The following is a 22,826-nucleotide window of genomic DNA, read 5'->3' as shown; positions in this document are numbered from 1 at the left end:
TCGCTCACACAGAATGGGGTTAAAGGGGCAGCTGATTCGGGGGCTCTGGCTCACTCAGGCCGGGGGAGGGAGGGTTACGGATGTGGGGTGAGCCTGTGGTGGCAGAGGCCACTGTGACATTACACCAGCCTGAGGTGCACCGTGCGTTCTCCCGGGGAAGTTGTCCCTGGATCACGGGAGCCTGGCAGTGGCGGGCTGCACAGGCTCCCGGGAGGGGCGGTGTGGAGAGTGACCTGTGCTCGCACACAGGCTTCTTGGTGGCGGCAGCAGCAGCCTTAGCATCTCATGCCCGTCTCTGGGGTCCGCGCTGATAGCCGCGGCTCGCGCCGGTCTCTGGAGCTCGTTTTAGGCGGCACTCTGAATCCCCTCTCCTCGCGCCCCGGGAAACAAAGAGGCAAGACAAAGTCTCTTGCCTCCTCAGCAGCTGCAGACTTTTTCCTGGGCTCCCTCCCGACTAGCTGTGGTGCGCTAACCCCTTCAGGCTGTGTTCACGCCGCCAACCCCAGTCCTCTCCCTGCGATCCGACCGAAGCCCGAGCCTCAGCTCCCAGCCCCGCCCGCCCCGGCGGGTGAGCAGACAAGCCTCTCGGGCTGGTGAGTGCTGGTCGGCACGGATCCTCTGTGCGGGAGTCTCTCTGCTTTGCCCTCCGCACCCCTGTTGCTGCGCTCTCCCCCGTGGCTCCGAAGCTTCCCCCCTCTGCCCCCCGCAGTCTCCGCCCACGAAGGGGCTTCCTAGTGTGTGGAAACCTTTCCTCCTTCTCAGCTCCCTCCCACTGGTGCAGGTCCCATCCCTATTCTTTGTCTCTGTTTTTTCTTTTTTCTTTTGCCCTACCCAGGTACGTGGGGAGTTTCTTGCCTTTTGGGAGGTCTGAGGTCTTCTGCCAGCGTTCCGTAGGTGTTCTGTAGTAGTTGTTCCACATGTAGATGTATTTCTGATGTATTTGTGGGAAGGTGATCTCCACATCTTACTCTTCTGCCATCTTCAGAAATTCTCCATTTTAAGGATTTTTAAAACAAAACTTCAAAAGGTCAAACCATGAAAAAAAAATCGATGAATTTGATCACATCAAAACTGAAGATTTCTGCTGTTTCGTGACATACACGATGAGCAAAGTTATAGACAAATGTCAGAATGGAGAAGATATTAGCAATGTCTGAAACCATTATCTAGACTATATAAGGTCATAGTGCAAATCACCTAGGAAAAGAAAAACGCAATAGGAAAATGGGCAAAGGATATTTAGCAGGCTATTTACAGAAGAGGAAATCCTGAAAACAACCATACGAAATGAAATTTTAAACAATAAGGAGATAGCACTTTATACCTATTGGGCTAGCAAAATAGTAAAAGCTGGATCATGTCCAATGTAGGTGGGGCTTAAGATATGGGGTCCTCATTCATTCCTTATGGAAGTGTACATGCATGCAGTCCAATCAAGTACGCACACATTCTACCCCCCAGAAATTTCACTCATGGTGTATGTCTGATAAGAGCTGAATTGTGTCCTCCCAAAATTCATGTGTTGAAGTCCTATTCCCAGTACTTCAGAATGTGACTTATTTAGAGATAGGGCCTTTAAACAGGTAATTAAGTTAAAATGAGGTCATTATGGAGGGTCCTAACCCAATCTGACTGTTGTCCTTATAAGAAGAGGAAGTTTGGACACACAGAGACACACCAGAGGTGCACTCACACGAGAATGGGCCCTGTGAGTGCACAGGGAGAAGGCAGATGTCTGCAAGCCAAGGGGAGAAGCCTCAGAAGAAAGCAGACCCACCAAAACCTTGACCTTAGACTCCTGTCCTCCAGAACTGTGAGAAAATACATTTCTGTTGTTTAAGCCACTGAGTCTGTAGCATTTTGATGTGGCAGCCCTAGCAAACTAATACAATGTCTCAGAGAAAGTCCCATGTCCCCATCCCATCCACAAAATGTCATGAATGAGGCTGTTTACTGCAGCATTATTGGAGGTCACCTGGGTGTCCATCCTGGCTGAATAGACAGGTAAAACATGGTGGACAAACACACACTGTAAAGGATGAGGCAGCATTAGGAGTTAGGGACTAAATGTGCCCAGCGACATGGATGGATCATTAAAAACACAGTGTTCAGGGGAAAACGGTAAGACACAGTAAGTTATGTAACAATACTAGTATTTGTGCAAATTAATAACACATTCAAAACAATACACGCCATGTAAGAACACATAAAAGCAACAAGATGCACATAAAACATATTAGAACGGATATCTAGGGAGGATCACAAAAGGAAACAAATACATAAACAAGAAAAGGGCCTTGCATGCACCAGTACTGGTAAAGGACCATGAATTGAGGTGTCTGACTAATTCAACCTTCTGTGTATGAGGTTAAAAATGATAGGTCCAGCTTGAGCCTAAATTATAGTCATTCCAGGGTTCTAGCCTATTGGCAGGGCAAGTAGGGAGGGACCAATAGGGTTCTATTTACGTGAAGGATCAAGGGGCCCTTTGGAAAAGAATGAATTCTAAGGAGATGAATGCAAACCACTTTGATTTCATTTCAGGGCATGGAGTCACTGTGAGTATGTGGGTGGGTGAGCGGGTAGTTTTGGGGTAGTTATTCCGAATGTGGACTAGTGTTGGTCACTCACATTCCTCTAACCCCAACCCCTGAAGATGTGTGTCTCAGCCTAAGGCAGAGTGTCTGCAGTAGGGACAGAAGAAAAACCAGAGCGAGATTTCATGAAACCGCGGCAAGATGCCCAGGAAGGCCAAGCAGCCCTGCTCTGTGGCTGGAGTTCCAGCCTGAGTGCAGCCTGAGCAGGTAGGAAGTAGTACTGCAGATGCTCAGTTTATCTGGCAGGACCACTTCCTGAGCACACGTGAGGCACTGTTGGGGGGTGGGACCCAGTATAGACTGAGAAGGAATTTGAGAGGATGGGTGGGGGGAAGGGTGGGTGCCTTTCCTGAAGAGCTATAGGGAAAGACCTAGAACAGTACCAGTTTGTGACTATTCTGGGGCCTGAATATTTACCTCCAAGTCTGATGTAACCTGGGACATCTGGTTTACATCAGATTGTGGTAGGCAGAATAATGGCCCCCCCAAGTCCATGTCCTAATCCCAGGAACCGGTGAACATTTTATGTTACATGGCAAAGGGGCATTAAGGTTGCTAGTCAGCTGGCTTGAAGATAGGGAGATTATCCTGAATCATCAGGTGGATCCAATATGATCCCAAGAGTCCTTCAAAGTCGAAGAGGAGGCAGAATCGAACCAGAGAGATGATGGTGTGAGAAGGACTCAGCCTAACGTTATTGGCTTTGGATATGGAAGGAGAGGCCATGAGCCAAGGAATGTGGGCAGCTGCATGAAGCCAGAAAAGGCAAGGAAATGAACTTTCCCCTACAGCCTCCGGAAAGCACACAGCCCTGCTCACACCTTAGATTTCTGATCTCCGGAATTGTAAGTTAATAGGTAAAATTGTATTGTGCAAGCTACTAATTTGTTACAGCAGCAACAGGAAACCAGTGAGCATGTGGAAAGTTAGATATTTCATAGGAAGACTTCCTGGAAGTTAGCGGAGATTTGCAGTCAGAGGGAGACATCCAGGTGAGGAGGCTATTTTCAAAAATGGGGGCCGTGGGCTTCCCTGGTGGTGCAGTGGTTGAGAGTCTGCCTGCCAATTCAGGGGACACGGGTTCGAGCCCTGGTCTGGGAAGATCCCACATGTCGCGGAGCAACTAGGCCTGTGAGCCACAACTACTAAGCCTGCGCGTCTGGAGCCTGTGCTCCGCAACAAGAGAGGCCACGATAGTGAGAGGCCCGCGCACCGCGATGAAGAGTGGCCCCCGCTTGCCGCAACTAGAGAAAGCCCTCGCACAGAAACGAAGACCCAACACAGCCATAAGATAAATAAATAAATAAATTTTAAAAAAAAATGGGGTCCGTTGTTATCAGGTACACTGAGGTTTAGATGAAAAGCAGGAGGAGGAACTGAGGTCACAGGGTATGTGATTTGCCTAAAAACACATGTCTCCATTCCTTCAAAAAATATCAACAAGGTGCTGGGGCGTTAGAAGCTCTCAGCTGGGGACTGGGAGTCAAGAGATGTGAGTAAAGTCAGCACGATGCCCGTCCTTGCTGAGCTTGACGCCTAGCAGACTTGGGGCTTGGACCCAGGTACACCCGCCCAAGTCCAACGATCTTCCCAATGCATGGTCTTGCCTCGCAAGAAAAATAAAAGTGCCGCTCTCACGGCTGTTGCTCTGACAACATTCTCCCAGAGTGTGGTGCCAGGTCCCTAAGGCTGAGCCCACTCTGCCTAGACTTTGCTGCATCTGATTATCTGATTATGGTACAGGGGACGAATAGCTCCTGCCTTGGATGAGGCCTAGGTTCCCACTCAACTCCTTCAAGTTACACGAGGCCAGACTCTTTTCCTCTCTGAGCCTCAGTTCACTCATCTGTAAAATGGAGGCAATAACTCCCTGCCTTCTGAGCAGTTGGGATGATCAGTGATAATGAATATACAGTGTCTGACACAGAGTCAGCCTTCAATAAATGAGACCTTTAAAAAGCATTAAAGTTAATTTTCATGCTTTGTCTATTAGACTTCATATAAAATCCCTTAACAAAATCAAGCCACAGACTATGAAAATCAAATATAAAAGGTGTTATTTCACTTCCTTTACAAAAGGATGTATGGTGGAAATACTGCATTTTGGATAAGAAATGATTCTGCTGCCTTGTTACAGCATTTTAAATGAAACTTTTCAGGAATACCTGCATAGAACTGATGCTAAAGGAAAAATATTTCGATTTTATAGGAAGGAGCTAAAGTCATTACTTTTATGAAGCTTTATAAATGTCATTCAAACACACCATCTTCTTTTCATTTGCTATTGAAGCCTTTACTTATGCAAATCATGACAAATGTGAAGGAAAGCCAAGTTTCCCCTGGAATGCTAATATAATCACAAAGAGGGAGGAAGAATTACTTCTGAAGGAAAAATCTATATTGCAGCTCTGTGAGTCAGATAAAAATGAAGCTTCCAGAAAACCTCATTAGTTAGTGCTCTGCTCATTAAGAAATTGTGTTAAAAAGCAAAGAAACTGGAATGAGTTTCCTTCCCTTATAGGGAGCGCAAATTCATCACACAAACACAATTTCAGGGAGATTGTTATTTCTTGATTGATGGTAAAAAACACTTAACAGCTCTCAGGCATCTTATGGTACTTTGTAATTATTAATTTTATTTATTTAGATGTTCGTTCATAGATTCATTTGTTTGGTCACATTTTCACTCATGTATTCATTCAATAACCATTAAGAACCATTAAGCTATGTGCACAGTGCTGGTAAAGCATTGTGGCAGAAGGGAAGATGAATTAGACGTGAATTTTGTTTTCAAGGGGTTCAAAGTTTAAGAGGGATGACAAAATATCTACCTGAGAAAGGCTGACACACTTCTGTCTCTCCACCCCCCGTCCTTGTCCCTAGCATCTAAAAATGACTTAAGATGCATGTAAAAAAAAATTAGTAACAGCACTGAGTGCGCCCTTCATGAGGAATTTTTAAAAAATGAGAAAGCAGATGGAATTAGATTGAAGGAAAAATCCATAGTCAAAAGGACCTGCTGTGAAACATGGTAGCAACTGTGGGTGTTCTGTGCTGTGGAGAGAAGAGTATCAACAAGAATTGGGCTATGGGGCACCTGACGGACAGGGTACCTGGCTGGGATCTAACAGGAGGAGCAGCCAGGCGACTTTCTCATCCCACATCCTTCCCGTGTGAATGTCTGACCTCCGTGGAGGGGGAGGGGATGCACATGGGTGCCAGGCTCCAGAAGCAGAACATGGGGATGGGGTAGAGAGCCCCCTCCGCCCCCCTCCAGGAGACTTGCTTCTGGTATAATGACCAAGATCATAATCCTGCCCCACCCTACCTCCTGCTTCCCTTTATCACCAGAGGTAGCAACCAATCAGATTCTCTTCTACCAACACGTGACCAGAGCCCGAGGGCGTGAAGCTAGTCAGATTGTGTTGGTCGCACAGAGCATGGGCCAGGAACCTCCAAAACCTCACGCAAGCTGAATTTAGGGGAGGAGAAACGATGGGCTAGCTGAAAATGGTGCAGATTTAGAGAGAAGCAGAGATGGAAGGAGGGGGTGTGGGAGAGACAGAGGGAGGGAGTAGAGAGAGAGATACTGATTGAGAGATTGAGAGAAACTGATGACTTTCCAGTTTTTTTGGGTATCAGATGTATGTCCTGGCTGGAAGTGGTCTCATGAGACTCTCCTCTCTCTCGGCTTTTCAATAGCCGAAATGAATGGACTTATTCTCTTTACTTCTAAAGAATCTCTGATTAAGACTTAATCTACTCTGATTCCTAAGAACACCATCATGGCTGTACAGTAAGATAGCTCTAGGCAGTCTTGATATTTTTCTTCCCTTTCTCCTTTGAATATCAATAAAATTATACCCATGAATGTATTTCCCCTGGGGATGTAAAGAAGAATCAACCTTGCGTCACAAAAAAGATAGGAATAAACTTGTCCCTTCCTTTATTTGGTGTCCATCCTGGCTTAGTCACTGGCTATTCCTTAACTTTCAGATAAACAACATTTTTTTAGTATTATAAGTATATCCTAAATACTGCATGAGACATACTAACAATAAAAATTTATTCATTGCATGTGATATACTAACACTAAAAATTTATTCACTGCATGTGTATAATTATAAATTATAAATTTAAATTTATAATTAAATTTATATTAATTATAAGTTTAATTTATATTGCTTAAATCTGATACCCTATCCTTGCTTTGATTCACCACTGAGGCTAATACTTAACTCTTTTTTTGTCCTTCTCACACCACAATTATTTGTTTACTAGACTCTGAGCTCCTTGAAGGCAAGAATTACGTCTTATTTTCCTCGGAACCTCTACATCCTAACACGATACCTGGCACAAATGTTTTCTGAATCAAAGCGAACTGACGATTCTCATTTGCAAAGTTGGTTGAGGCCAGGGGCCCTCTGTGTGCCCTTGAGTTAATGAGTTTTCTGGGAGTAGAGGGAGAGGTCATATGGTGGGTTCCATGACCTCACAATCAATCCTAACAGAGCTGCATCCAGAGTGGATGAAGAACACCCGTCTGAGAAATAAAGTACACGGTACCTTGCAGATGTCACTCCACTGCCCAGGACCATTATCGTTGATGGCTCTCACTTTAAACAGATACTCGGTGTTGGGGGTCAGGTTGTGCAGCTCCAGGTTCTGCTGCATTATGTCTCGAATTTGTCCACAGAGCTCTGTCCGCACATTGTTAGGAGGGGAATTAATGAGTTCGTAGAATTCCATCTCAAAAGAGTCCACGTCTTCTGTTGGGCATGTCCAGTAAACCTAGGAAGAAATGAACATGTCAGTGGGGTACTAGCACACGCCATTCAGCTTTCTTTCCCATGAAGATCTGTGTCGTGGACTCTCTGGGGTGAGTTTAAGCTGACCCATCCCCTCTAGCTGCTGAAGACTTTGAATGAGACCCTGTGCAACAGTCCTGAAAGGTTTCATGATGAATCCTGATGTGAGGCTTGCAATGCGTTTCAAGAACAGAAGAATGCTCCTCTGGCTTCTGTTCCTGTCAACGTGGAGGTGACCTTGTCCTCCTGACACCACTAACCAAAGTGGCTACCATTTATTGAACACATATTATGCATCAGATTCTGTGTCAGACATTGCCTACCTCATTTAGTCCTCACAGTTCCCTAGGAGGGAGATTTCATTATCCCATTTTACAGTGGAGGCTCAGAAGGTTTACATTCAGCAATTCCAATGGAACCACAGACTACTAAAGTTGAACAGTGTATCTATTTCAACTCTCTATTTCATACACAAGGAAGTAGAGTCCCAAAGAGGTGAAGTGACTTATCCAAGTCATGGAGAAGATATGTTCACACTCAAAGTATAAAATGTCAACTCTTGGGAAGAGGTATATTAACAAGTGTCAATTAGCAGATTGTGCCTGGCATATAAATATTTTATAATAATTGCATTTTTAAACAGATATTGCATGCTTTATTTAAATTTTAATAAATTTAAATGTTATTGTGTATAAAGTTAATTTATAATTACTCATAACTATATAAATTTTAAAATCTGTATGAATTTGTATAATTAATTTATAATTTTTTAATGAATTTACACTTTTAAAACTACATTTACATGACTTGTTAATAAAAATTAACTTATCTTTTCTGATTATCAAAACATACTCATTTAAAATACATACCTGGAAAATACAGAAAAATTATAAGGAAAGAAAGAAAATAAACATCTCTTTTAATCCCACAATTCAGTTAATAATTCATTATATTTCTTTCCAATTTTGGAATATACACAAGCACACAAATATATATAATTTGGATTATATTGCTCTGATTCCTGCTTTCTTTAACTTATTACATTTTATGTATGTCCCTCTATCATTAAAAATTCAGCAAAGCACCATTTTAATAACTGCCCTATAAGTGATTTACTCCTTCTGTAGCTGAACATTTAGGTTGTTTCTAATCTTACACTCTAATAAATAATGATGCATTGAGCACTTTGGGACATGAATCTTCATTGAATTTTTAATCACTTCCTTGGGAACAAGTTCTAGAAATAAAGTTGAGTTTTTATGAAAAAACTCTTTAGGATTTTTAAGGTACAGAGTGACAAGTATAAGGCTAACTTAAAGAATACTTCCCATGCCAAAAGAGCACTGTTAGTCAACCATCACTTGAGAGAGATGCCAAAACAGATTTCATCTCCTGCATTACTGAGCACTATGATTCCTGTGTGAATTACATCCCATGATCCTGAAATAAGGATGAATGATATTTTTACATCAAATACCACTGTTTGGCAGTAGGTTTAGGTGTCCTATCTTGAGAGTCAATAACTTGACTGGATTTTTTCTGTGTAGGGCCCTTTCTTGAGCTCATCAAGGGACCATTTATAGGTGGCATAGGGTGACTGTTCTCCGAGCCCAAGTATAGAGCAGGTATCACCAGTCCTTCCCCTCCAGAGCAAGATCCTGCCCACCTCCCAAGGGGTCTGAGTTGCGTGAGATGAGACCTAATGCCATCCCTGATATAATATCACATACACTGCAGGTTTTGCTGATCTAAGATCATTTGGAAATGTAGGTTCAGCTGCTCCATTGCGGGCATCTGCTATGTGAAGGGCAGAGATACTTTTGCTGTGTCTGACAGCCCATGGGAGGATATGTTCTATATGTTCTACCTTGCAACATAAGGTCATTCTTAGGGTCAATTATAAATGACAAAACATAGATTATAATGTCTCAGGAAAATAGAAAAGTAAGGCTTGGTCAGTGTCTGGCTTTCATTTTCTTGTTTTTAGACCCTTGATACTAAATTGTGGTCTGCAGACCAGCAGCAATGCCAACATCTGGAAGTTTGTTAGAAGCGTAGAATCTCAGGCCCCACTGAGACCCACTGAAGCAGAATCTGCATTTTAACAAGATCCCCAGGTGCATATTAATGTTTGAGAACCACTAGTTTAGGATTCAAGGATGCTAAAAGTCTTTGTGAGTGTTCTCAGATCATGGAGACAAAAGATGGGCTCTGCCACATGGAAGCAGGCAGTGGGTTGGCTTGGGAGATATCCCTGTAGGACCCCAAGAGGAGGCAAGATATGCTCTGATAGAATATCTTTTTTCCTCCCTGGACTTTAATAAAACATTCTATAAACAATTCAATTTATGTTCAGCTGGATTTGAAAGGCATGTTAAGAGATGTGCCATTTGTTCATGTTAGGCCTAGAAGGTCAAAGAAGAGTCATGTCCCCTGAAGCTGGGTGATGGCAGCTGTAAAGGTCTGTGAGACATCCACACACCTCCAATGCCACCCCCCCTTCCCCAAAAAGCTGAATCTCGGGAGATAAGAATTGGAATTCCACTGGGGATTATCCTTCTAATCTTTCCAAATCATGAAGAGTCTGGATATTTTCTTTAGAAGAAGTAGCAGTTTAGAGGAATCACAGCTGATAGGCAATGGAGCCTGCTTTTCTAATTCCAATTTCTGTGCTCCCTCTACTGTTACAGATTTTCCTCTGGGAAATATTACCCTCTCCAAGAAGTCTCTTCAAATTACTTTGTTTCCCAAATTGTGTTCTCTTTCAATAGAGAAGCTGCCTTTGAAGTGGAGTTGGGGCTTTCAGATGTACTTTTGGCTATGAGTTAAATACATTGTTTGGTTTAAAACAATCTTGGGCTACTCAAGATTTCAGGAATTTATCCCTTTTGAATGGACTGACCACAAAGAGCCTAGAGGAACAGATTTGAGTGACCAGACCATAGAGGTCAAACAAGTAAGTGCAACCTTTCCTGACTGCCCCCCTCCATTCCATAGCCCACACCCTCCTCTTCCCTACAGGGCCCAGAGCCTTTCTTACCTTGGCAGCTCTCGGATACACCAGAGTCTGGTAGATAACAATTGGGCCTGGAGTCTTCAGGGAAGACTCATTGAACGAGTACCAGTTGTGGAAGCTGCTGCTGTTCTGCACAGGCTGGTTTTCTACCCCTGCGCTCCAGTAGGTGTAGAGGCCGTCTGTGGGCTTGGCAGGTGCAGCTGACTGGGCTCGCCCACAGGCCTCCAGACCCATCTTGGTCTTCTCACAGCCGGGGGCCTTAAAGGACAATAAGGAGGAGCTTCGCTGGTATATCTGCTGGTTGCCGAAGCTGTGGGTGCTGAAAGTGACCTTCCTGGCAACCATCGTTTCTGAGTGCAGGGGATAGGGCGATGGCAGGGAGTCCCCTGAGGAACACACCTTCTTGGGTCCTGTGGGGAAGAGTTCGTGGATGGCACTGGAGAGCTCAGCAAAGTCCAAGGGCATGCAGTTCAAGGAGTGCAGCCGGAGCTGTGGGTCTGGCCTGTAGGTGCTCTGGATGCCGTCCTCGATCTGGTCCACCAGAATCTTGGCCGACTGCAGAAACGCCACTTGGCCTGTCTCCTTCAGTGCTTCCTTGGAGTAGGCGATCAGGCCATCCATTTCGTTCACTTTCATGGTGGTGACGTACACATATTTTTCAATCTCCTTCTGCCTGGACACTTCCAGGTTCTCTATCTGCTCCATGATGGTTTTCTCTTTCTCCTGGAGAATGCTACGCAGCTTGAGGAATCCATTTCTGATCTCTTTTCGTTTTACCTCCTTGTCAGCTTTAAAGCTGTTTTTTAAAATGTTGAATTCCATGAGGTCATTATCAATTTCATATCGGACTGCAAAACAACCAAGTGAGTTACTTCAGTTAAATTTTTCCTTTCCCCAGATGTCAAAGCCAGTGGCAAACTGGAGCAAACTAACTTGGGCTCCAAAGATGTGGGTGGAAAGGGAGGGAAACCACTTATTGCTGGGCTGAAAGATGCTAGCATAGGTTTATAAAATGAATGTTGCCTCTCTCCATACACCCCTCTCTTTCTCCTTGTGTAGTACTTCCCTTGGGTATGACAGCCATCCTTCCCTGGCATACTTCTATCTAGTAATCCCTGCAGCCTTGGGTCTAAAGTTGGGAGTTCAAGGCCACCTTTGATATTAGTTTTCACCAGACTTCACTTGTCAGCAAGTTGGACTTGAGAAGAGATGATGTCACAAAGTGATGGATTTTCCCTGTGTGAAAGCTTAAGCTTTTGCAGGGGTGGGAGAAAGAACTAAATTTCTGATGACTACTTCTAAATACTGCCTTGCCTCGTTCACCAAAACCCAGCTCTAGACAATGGTGGCAGATCAGTCAAGTTCCCCTTCACTGTGGCTGCTCTTTGACATGTTCTTTTTCTCTGCTGGGGACTTTGACTCCCTTGGGTTCAGCTGGGCTCCCTCTCTTGCTTACGCCCTACTTCCTTTCCAGAAAGCGTCTGCTGTTACACTTCAAGGAAAACCGAGTTTATCCTGCCGCCTCTCACATGGCATTTGGATTTTAAGTTCACTCAGTCATTCAACAAACATGTGACACCTGTTCCATGTCACATGATTTTCTAGGCTCTAGGGATACAGATATGAGTGTGAGAGGCCACTGGTGTTCCAGGCACGCATAAGCCCAACGACACTGCAGTGTGGAGGATGCTGGGGCAGGATGAGCATGTGGCCCACCTCTGTCTGTGAAATGGCAATTTCACAGTTGCCATTTATAGGGTCTTAGGCATTACGCAGTGATTTATAGGATCTTTATAGGGTCTTAGGCATTAGGCAGTGATTTCAAGACATGTCAACCTTCTGTGGCCTATTCTAGAGGTAAGGTCCTCCCCATGAAAGGCTGACTCTGCAGTGATTTGATGGGCTATAATCCTCTCCAAATTTTACTCAGCAGTGGGGGTGACCAAGTCATGTTTCGTAACATAGCCCTGGGTCCACAGTAAGTTGGATCTCTGTGGGTGGTGGCACAGAGATGTGCATTACAGTAAGAGAAACCCTCGGGTTCTGGCAGACCATGAGAACAGGACCACAGCTGTCTCAGTTACCACCGTGACTAGGATGTGTAGAGGTGCTAGAATGGTGTTTGTTGAGTGAAAGCCATTCTGTCCTGTTTTCTAACATCTTTGGGGTGAAGGTCAGCAGTGTTGCTCTCTGGCCTACTTTCTGAAGCCCCCATTTCCTCTGCTCACCTCCTCCCTCACACTGGCCCAGAAGGGATGGAGAGGCAATACAGATGGGGGCTGAACAGGAGACCATCAGGATGTGACTGCAGTGGTGCTGAGAAATGCTCCCTGCCCTCTCCACGTGCAAGCCCTGCTGTGACTTAGGGCCCCTGAAATTCCACTTTACGCATTAATTCCTTTGACTCTTCAATAGTTACTCACTGTTAAAAGAAATCTGAATAGGAAATTCCTTGCTTTATTAGGGATTAGTTAGGCTTCTTAGAGCTGAGTCTGGAGAGGTAGGATAAAAATGTCTTAGATGAGGGGGAAGAGGGAGCACCAGGAGAAGAGAAAAGAGAGAGGAGACCAGAAGCACTACTCCCCGCCAGATGCCCCTTACAAATAAGGCAGTTTTGCAAGAGCTGGTCTTAGAACAAAGTCAAAGCAAGGTCTCTTTCAGGCACTATATTTAAAACTAGCTACTATTTATTAAACGTTTATATAGATCCAATCCATACATTATCATGTATCACACATATGGATCATATCTATATATTATCATACATTACATATAACTTCAGAAGAGGAAGATGTTGTTTCCACTTATAGATGAGGACCCTAAGGCTCAGAGAGGTTAAATGACTGCCCAGTGTCACACAGCAAGTAACTAGAAGGACCCAGGGCCTGTCCCTAATTCTATTTGTTTAACTCCAGAGCCTATGTTCTTAATTGCTCCAGTTGCCCTTCTCAGTCCTCTGTGACACCAGAATCACCTGGGGTACTTAAAAAAGAATCCAGCCAAGCTCAGGCCATGGGTCCCGCCTTAAGAAAACCCTCCAGGAACCAATGGGGGCTTCCATTGGCCTGGCAACACGGCTCCTGTAGGCTTTCTTTAATATAGGGGCTTCCCTGGTGCTGTTCCCAAACTGAATGTGTCAATTGACAAACAATGTTTCTAGGCATGGAGCAATTGAGAAATCAAGGTATTCCTGAAATATTCATGCTGGTGAGAGGTCCTGGGGGACATATTTAGCAAAGTCTGTCTCTGACCCACTTCTATGTCCAATGGGACCTTCCTGTGCAGCTCAGCGGAAAGCTGCCCCCTTGCCAATCTGTTCAGACCTGTTTGTATGGACACTGAAATTTCTGACAGGGGAGAGGCTGGGTTGGTCTGGAGCACGCTGGTCACTTGACTCTAGGCCACCACGTAGGGAAACAGACCACAGATGTGGTGGTGGTTCCCATTGTTTTTCAATCTCTTTATCTTTAGATTCTGGTCACTGTTTAGCAGAATAGGTTGTCAAATGAATGTTGTGGAATTAACATGGGCTTTGGAGTCAGAGAAACCGGCTCTGCCATTTACTAGGGGACTTGTGCCAATTCCTTCTTGGAATCCCAGTTGTCTATCCTGGGGGGGAATTTTAGTTCCTGTACTGTAGGATTATGGAGAGGATTAGACATAAGTCTTCTAAAAGGCCCCGGTAAAGTAGGCCTCTGTTCAAGGAAGCTATTCCCAGGGGCAAAGAGCCTAAAAGGATCCCTGAGATCCTCATGTCTAACCTGGTGGATATACACCCAGAAATTATTGGGCTCTTTGCTGAACCCTGTAAAATATCACTGTACTGGATTCCATCATGAAAACCTGAGTCAGTTTCCCTTATAGAAACTGTAACTGTATTATATGTAGCCAACATAAAATAACCATGAACAGGCATGCAGAGGAAAAGCAAGCTGTTGACTAGAACATTATTGGCTATTTCTGGGTTTTCCCATTATTATGTATTTGCTACCAGTTCATTTACTGTGCTGCTTGCAACTTCAGGGGAAATTTAAAACTGAGGTAACTCTCAGCATCGACTTTATTCTTTTCCCCTTTAAATTGGGAAGATACTGAAGAAATCCATCTTTAGGGACAAAACACCTTAGAAAGGCTCACAGAACTTCAGGATACTACAGGATCAAGCTCTTCGTTCTCCAAAGGAGGAAATGAGGCCCAAGGTCATGAAAATTATAACCAAGATTATAGAATCTTTATGTACTTATTATGTGCTAGATCGTTTTCTGCATGCTTCAGTTAGAGTATCTCATTTAATCCTCACAACCACCGAATGGGGGAAGAACAAATTGTTCAGGGAAGAACAAATCTGACATCGTATTAGATCTGTTCCTTTTGCTTTAACCTTTGTGCTTTGTTAACATGTGCTTAGTCCTGCAGGCTCTGCACCTTTCGTAAAAGAATGTTGCCTATAGCCTGAAATATACAGGATAGCCTATTCTCAAGGCTCTCATCTTTAAAAGTCCATTCACATAGAGATTAAAAAGTTGCAGAACAGAGAATAACATTTGTCTTGTTGGAGGTTTGCAGGAACATCGTGACCTGACCTATGTGGACGGCTGCAAGAACAAAGGATACAGACACCAAGAAGCTTGCAGCAACCAACCTGACCCCTCCCTCACCTTGCTTTTAAAAGTGCTTTGCTGAAACCCCTCCAAGAGCTTGGAGTTTTGGGGGGCAGGAGCCACCTGTCTCCTTGCCTGACCCTGCAATAAATCTTTCTCTGCTCCAAGCTCCAACCTATTGTCAGTTTGTTTGGCCTCACTGTGTGCCGGGCACACGAACTTGCATTGGGTAACACCATTATCCCCATTTTATAGATGAGAAAACCAAGGCACAGGGAGGTTAAGTGGCTGGCGGTAGTTGCCAGATGTGGATTCCAGGCCACTGACTTGCAGCCTGGCTCAGTGTCTCTCAGGGCCTGGACTGCCCCACCAGGTGGAGGTAAGGCTCTCTCTAAACAGATCCTCCCAAAGCACCTTCCCCATCAGTTTCTGGAGCTAGGAGTGGTGGAGGGAGAAAAGGGGACCAGGACCTGCTTTGAACTTGGCGATGGCGCTGAAGAGCGCGGCACCCCTCTCGGAGCAGGCATCAATGAGGCTTATGGTGTCGTGGCCATTGTGTAAGGCAGTCTTGCAGAAGCTGCAGAGCAACTCGTCGTCGTTCCGGCAGTACTCAATGATGCGGCTGGACGGGTGGTGGATGCAGATCTTCTCGTCCTGGTCCTCGGTGCTGGTGTCCACGAACACGTGGTCCTGCATGGTCACTTCCGAGTGGAAGGTCTTGAGGCACTCGTTGCACAGGTTGAGGCGGCAGGTGATGCAGCGCTTGTAGGCGATGCGCTGGCTGCGGCAGACCTGGCAGACGATAGGCCCGCTGGAGCGGTCGAAGCGCCACTTGAGGTAGCCATGCTGCTGCATGTAGCGCTTGGTGAGGCGTCCGCGCAGGTAGTTCTCGGGCAGCTGCATCTTGTGGCTGTAGGGCATGCAGTGCGAGCGGTCGCACACGGGGCAGATGAGGATGAAGAAGTTCTCGGTGACCTCGGCGTGCTTCTGCAGCTGCCGCAGGCACTTCTCGCACAGGCTGTGGTGGCAGGGTAGCATGAAGGAGTGCAGGCGCAGCCGGCTGCAGATGGGGCACGACAGGTGGCTGACCAGGCTGCTGTTCGCGGGCATCATCTTCACCTCATCCAGCTGCGTGTCGCTGCTCCCGATGCGCAGGGCCGTCTTGGAGCTGCAAGGGGAAGCAAACACGGGACCTCAGGAGGAGAGCTCCGTTTCTCCACCTCGGAAGGAACCGGGGTGTCACTGAGCCGCCTCGTGGTGTGATGGGGAGGGGCATGGCTGTGCCGGGGTCGGGGGGGCGGGATCGGAGGGATGGTGCCTGGGTTCTAAACCCGCCTCCACCATCCTTTAGCTGGGCGATGCCAGGTAAGTTAATTAACCTCTCTCCGCCTCTCTCCTCGTTATAAAATTAGTACTCACCTGATAGAGTTTCTTGAGAAAATTAAAATTGAATTGAATACCTGCACGGCCTTAGAGCGGTCCCTGGAACACAGTAAGTGCTATACAACTGCTTGTTATTTTTTGAGCAAGAGAAAAACAGTCCAGAGGGGCCTGTCAGCTGGGTCTTGGGGTTCTGTTGGCCCTGGATAATATCACAGAACACCCACAGCAGACAAGGCCATTCTGGGACTGTGATGGAGCAAAGCAGAAACAAGACCGCTTCTTCATGTTTGAACTCAGACAAAAGCAAGAACACTGTCCAAACCACAAAAATGATCAAACACACCCTGTCCTGGTTAAGGACAGTGACTGCTGCTTTTTCACCAGTTGCACCATCAGGCTCAACTCTGTTCTTCCCACCTTCTAGGCAAGATTTATTAAGATACCCAATAGGAGATTTACCCCTGTGTCCTCACCTAACATGAGCCTAAATCCTGTAATAACTTAGTGATGCCTTCTTATGGAGACACCTCACACTTGCTCATGGTGTATCTCTCAGTTTTTGCACTGGGCCAGTAAATCCAGCCTCCTCCAACTACAGGTGTGTTCTTGGTGGGTTTTGCCTAGAGGGCACTGACATCCTTATTATTATTGTGTGTGAGATGGAACATAGAAGAAGATGGGCAAAGTGTTCTTCCCAGGACACCAGGAGGTTAGTTCCCCAGCCAAGCCCGTGTGTTCTGACCAGCAGACCTCAACTATGACTTAAGGGGCTAGGTGCTAGGGGCAGGTTGCACATGGTGAAACACGCTGCTGTAGAGTTGCACTTTTGAGATAAGTTTCTTTACCTCTCTCATCCTCAGTAAATCAAAGCTCACAATACTACTTCCTTCATGAGGATTTTAAAGTCTCCATGAGATAATCCACGATAAGTGCTTAACTGCCTGGACATAGTAAGCATTCAATAAATGGCCACTATAATGACTCTGCTCTGTTCCCAGCCAGCTCATGTCCACAGCAGGGGAAAACAGTGGTCAAGTCTATGAAAAGTATGTGCTTGTACGGTGTGTGTGTGTGTGTTGAATCTTTGTCTAATATCTGAGGCTGATTTCATATACTGTAAGAACTATGGATGAAGTAAGTGCATACTTGTAAAAATTCAAGTGCATGTTCTAAGAAGCTACAATCAGGGCAAAAGCAGTTTATGAAAATAAATGAATTAGCCATGGGGATGGAGGTATAAAACATACTTATTTGGACCTAGAGTCTGTCATACAGAGTGAAGTAAATCAGAAAGAGAAAAACAAATACCGTACGCTAAAACATATGTATGGAATCTAAAAAAAAAAATGGTTCTGAAGAACCTAGGGGCAGGACAGGAATAAAGACGCACATGTAGAGAATGGACTTGAGGACACAGGGAGGGGGAAGGGTAAGCTGGGACGAAGTGAGAGAGTGGCATGGACATATATACACTACCAAATGTAAAATAGATAGCTAGTGGGAAGCAGCCGCATAGCACAGGGAGATCAGCTTGGTGCTTTGTGACCACCTAGAGGGGTGGGATAGGAGGGTGGGAGGGAGACACAAGAGGGAGGAGATATGGGGATGTATGTATATGTATAGCTGATTCACTTTGTTATACAGCAGAAACTAACACACCACTGTAAAGCAATTATACTCCAATAAAGATGTTAAAAAAAAACATACTGATTTTGTGACTATTCCTATCCCTTCTTCTCTGTTTGTATTAGTAATGTCTAGGGGTTGAGTTTGACATTGTGCCTGTGTTCTCTTTTGCTTTTGCCTTCTTGCAGTCCCTATATGCCCCTGGATCCTTCCCCATTCCCTTGGCCAGGGACCCAGGTCTCAGAGCCCAGACAGTCAAGGGTGATACTCAAACATGTTGGAAGGGGGTGGCACCATGGGGACAGTGCCCATTATGGAGACTCAGGCACCTGGAAAGCTCATCCCTTAGAGATTTGGATGCTGGTGTCCAAGCCTGCCAGACTCAATGTTCTCAGCTTTGTTTCTTCTCTGCTTTCCCAGCCTCTCTGCCTTCTCCTGCTCCAGCTTTGAAGGGATCATCTGGAGGGGGAGGGCAGATGTATACATGATAGCTGGGTGGACTTCTCTAGTTTGATAAGGTGGGACTATGAGAATCAGTGTGTAATATAAAGGGAGACAAGCAGGAGAAATCAGAAAGAAGGAGGGAGAGGGGAGGGTGCTGGGGAAAGAGAAAGAGAGAACAGGGAGAAGAGACAGGTGTTAATGGCCCAGGGAGTTGGGGTGAAGGTGAAAAAGGAAGTGAGGAAAAGAGATGAGTAAGGCAAAGAGGGATGAATGAGATCAGAGTGAGGCAGGATGAGGAAGATGCTGAGCCAGAAGCAGTGATGGGGAACAGGGGAGGCAGTGGTCCAGGCACCAGGAGAGAGGCCAGGTGGAAGACAAGCCTCAGTGTACCCAGTGCCGACCCCCTGACACTTGCAATAGCATCTCTGACCATCATCAGAAAGCCTCAGGCTTGGACTTGGGCATTCAGCGGTCATGATTCCATGCCAAAACCCTCACCAAGCCCAGCAGCCTTGTCTTTTTGTCGAGATAACTGGCCTCTGCTCCTCTGTAAGGCGGCAGCCTCCTCCCAAATTTAGGCCTGTTCCCCTTGTACTTGGGTTCCCGTATGTCACCTGGCAAGTCTCCTGGCTTCCCTTCTTGTTCCCTCCAGGCCATTCTGCACTTTAGCATCACCTGGGGGCAGGAGAGTTTTTAAAAATTCTGATGCCCAGGACATACCTGAAGCCAATGAAATCAGAATGTCTGGGGGTGGGGGCTGGGCATCAGTAGTTTTTAAAGATCCCCAGGTGATTCTAATGCAAAACAAAGTTTGGGAGCTACTGGTCTAAGCATCCCCAAAGCACCAGTGTCATCCTTCCCTGTTGAAATGGGCTTGGTGACTCTTCATTGCTGATGTGCAGAAAATGGGGCAGTTGAGAGTAGAGAGGGGTGTGAGAGTTACTTTCTGCACCTTAGAACTTCTGCACTTGCATCCAGAACCCCTGGGTTCTCTGTTCAGGCAAACACCACGCGAGGTCCATGAGCTGAGAGTAATTTTTATTAACCAGCTACAAAGTGCTGAACTGTGGGAGAGATCATATTCTTCCCCTGAATTCACTGAATCTTTGCTCACAGAATTGTTTTTCCAGCCTTGAAAGGCTTCCAACCTGCCTCTCATCTTTCCGCCTCTCCAAGTGCTGTCATCTTCTGCTACTCCAGACGCCCCTCATGTGTGGCATAAAGAAACCGCCTTGGTCAGGGCAGGAAGAGGCTATGCAGTGCCTGACACAGAGGGTTAATGCCCTAAGTGAGAAACTGAGACCCTCAGTGCCGTGACTTCTGGGTAGGAACAAAGAGAAGGCTGGCAGGAGTTCATGGCCACCTGGGGTACTTACACAGGCCATAGGGGTGGAAAGCGGCCTGTGGAAGTTACTGCTTTTCCAATGAGTGTTGCAGATATCAAGGGTTCAGAGGAGGAAGAGCAATTTATATATTTATATCACATAACAGATTTCAAAGCAATATTAACCCCCTGAATCATTGCAGGTACCATACTCTCCATTTTGCAGGACAGTGTTTTAATTTAAGCACACAGACTCTGGGTTCAAATTCTGACTGCATCTTACGAGTTGTGTGATCTTGCACCACTCAACCTCTCAAATGCTCAGTTTCTTCACTGGTGTGATGGGCATGAGGTAGGGGTTACTTGGGGTCACGCACGTGGTTCCCAGCAAGTTGCTTATGCACTAAGTATTAGCTATTAGTATTTTGTAGAGGTGAGAGTGGTGGGGTTCAGGAGAGCTCAGCGTTCACTCACACAGCTGGGATTTGGAACTCAGGTCTATACTGATTAGTGACTGTTTAGGACACATACACTTAATTGCTACAAAGTGTTTTTTTTTTTTTTTTCTTGCAGCTGAGGTAGATTTTATTGCTACATTTTGAAACACAAAAAATATTTAAAATAATAGCACCATTGAATATATGTTTTTACTGTTACATTAAGTGCAAAACAGACTTTATAGTATTTTTTAGCTCTTTTTTTCTTCCAGTTTTATTGAGATAAAATTGACATATAGCACTGTATAAGTTTAAGGTGTACAACATAATGATTTGATTTACAAATACCATGCAGTGATGATCACAGTAAGTTTAATGAACATCCATCAACTCGTACAGATACAAAATTAAAGAAACAGAAAAAAATAAAAAATTTAAAAAAATTTTCTTGGGCTAAGAACTCAGGATTTACTCTCTTAACTTTCATATGTAACTGACAGCAGCGTTCACTATATATATCCTGTTGTACATTACATCCCTAGTAACCTATCTATCATAACTGGAAGTCTGTACCTTTTAGCTGCCCTCATCCAATGCCCCACCCCTACCCCCTGCCTCTGGTAATCACACATCTGATCTTTTCCTATGAGTTTGTTTGTTTTTGAAGAGTAATTGACCTACAACACTATGTTAGTTCCTGTTACACAACATAGTGAGTTGCTATTTCTATACATTTCAAAATGATCATCACGATGTCTAGTTACCAACTCTCACCACACAATGACTATGTAATATATTTGCACCAAGACATATTGTAACTAGAGTTAATTGCTCCCAAGTCCTTGGCCTCCCTTTTTCAGATAAAGAGGTGGAATTGGGGGCGGGGCTGCTGACCTGCCCCGTCCCCACAGCTGGCAGGGGGCCCCCCAGTTTTCCCAAGCCCCGGGGGCCCGTGTCGGGCGCGCGGCACTTACGAGGTACGTATGCTGTGGAGGCGGCCCCTGCGGAACGTGATGGTGGCGTTGCGGCAGCAGCGGCTCTCGTAGTAGTGGCACTTGAGGTTGCTGCTGGCGGTGCAACAGCACTTACAGTCGGGGTCATTGGCCCAGGAGCAGCAGCACCAGTGGCAGTTGGGGTTCTCGGAGCAGGTGCAGTGGCAGCACTGGCAATCACGCTCATCCTTGTAAGGGCAGGGAAAGCAGGTGCAGTTCCGCTCCGAGGTGAAGAGGAACTTGCAGCACAGACACGAGCATAAGCGGGGACAACACCTCTGCCATGTACAACATGGAGAGCAAACACACATGGCGGTCTCCATGGCGCCTACATGATGGCCACCCGCTCCCTGGAGCTCTTGGTGCCTCCTCTACCAGGTTCCTGCTGTCACTTCTCCCGCGGAGGGGGTCCCTCCTCCCCCGGATGAGGCAGTCAGCTTGGAGGTTGCAAGAGGTTGGCTGTTGTGAGGCCTTCACAGGCGGTGTCCCTGCTAGGAAGCTCATGAGCTGGCATTTACATAGATCAGCTCCAGGCCCTTTGCTTATGTCACAATCCCTGTCTCCCCACCATATCTCACCATACAGGATAGGAGGGAGGGTGGGATCTGGGGGCTAGTGGCAGGTGGGCTGGCAGATACTCCCTGCTTCCAGAGGACCAGCTCCAGAGGAGTGTCAATGAAAAGAACATCCTGTCCTGTATCACACTTTGGGTTACTGGGTGGATTTCAGAAGCTATTTCTCTTTGCTTGGTCCTTTTCCTGCAGCTTGGGTAAGTTGACTTCAGAGTATGTCTTCCTGGGTTGAAAGCCTGGGTATGATGCTTTGGAAAATACAGACTGACATGATATTCCTCTCCTTGGGCTTTTTTTGTATTGATAGAACTCTTTATTTGATGAACAAAGTGCAGTGTTTCCAAACAATAATGCCATATATAAAGGGAATCACCATTTGGAGAAAGAATTAAAGGAAAAACAGATATAGGTTCTTTAAGGCACTTCTGTCAGTAGTGATTGAGTTTGTCAGTTGCTGCATAGTGACCGCTGATTTTTATGAGGCTTCAGGCATTAGTCACTGTGAATATTTCTTGGCATTTTTTGCAGCCTCGTGGGGTTAGGCTGAGACTCAAGCTCCGTTTCCTACACCCCTTCCCTCTTCCCCAGTCCTATCTCACTGTACCCCTTTTATCAAGAGGCTGGAACTCTACATGATTCTCTTTATCTCTTCTTTTAGTATATGCTCAGCATCTCTAGAAATGACCTTCTATTTTAGGAGAGAATTTTGCTTTCCACTTTATGCAGCTTGCAAAGATTGAAAGAGCAGAAATTTCATTATCATACCATATATATGATATGAACACTGTCTTATTTTTTTCCAAAAAGAAGCAGAGGTGGGAGCTGAATTTGGCTGTAGGAATTTATTGCATAATATATTATCTCTCCCTATGATTATCACCTTTATAATAAGAAAGAACATTCACTGGGTGCTAACTGTTCCAGCCACACTTTGATTTTAGATTCCTACAGATGAAAATTTTGGATCATAGGCTACGTGCTTTATTTATGTATTTATTTATAATTACTAAATTGCTTACTTAAATG

General features: G+C 45.4%; 1 protein-coding gene across 1 annotated transcript in view; it reads right to left on the bottom strand.

Moving 5' to 3' along the window:
- The window catches only part of TRIM42 (tripartite motif containing 42), a 30,895-nt gene extending 9,344 nt beyond the window's left edge, over nt 1-21,551 (bottom strand). The window contains exons 1-4 of the mRNA XM_036851683.1: nt 21,211-21,551; nt 15,493-16,190; nt 10,446-11,269; nt 7,164-7,388 (exon numbers count right to left, since the gene is read on the bottom strand). Coding sequence (XP_036707578.1) covers nt 7,164-7,388; nt 10,446-11,269; nt 15,493-16,190; nt 21,211-21,551 — 2,088 coding nt within the window. The remainder of the gene's footprint in view (nt 1-7,163; nt 7,389-10,445; nt 11,270-15,492; nt 16,191-21,210) is intronic.
- Between the last annotated feature and the right edge of the window lie 1,275 nt (nt 21,552-22,826).

This window comes from Balaenoptera musculus, chromosome 4 (genome assembly GCF_009873245.2).
Source record: "Balaenoptera musculus isolate JJ_BM4_2016_0621 chromosome 4, mBalMus1.pri.v3, whole genome shotgun sequence".
NCBI lineage: Eukaryota > Metazoa > Chordata > Mammalia > Artiodactyla > Balaenopteridae > Balaenoptera > Balaenoptera musculus.
Note: the sequence above shows the minus strand (reverse complement) of the source record. Positions and strands in the feature narration are given on the sequence as shown.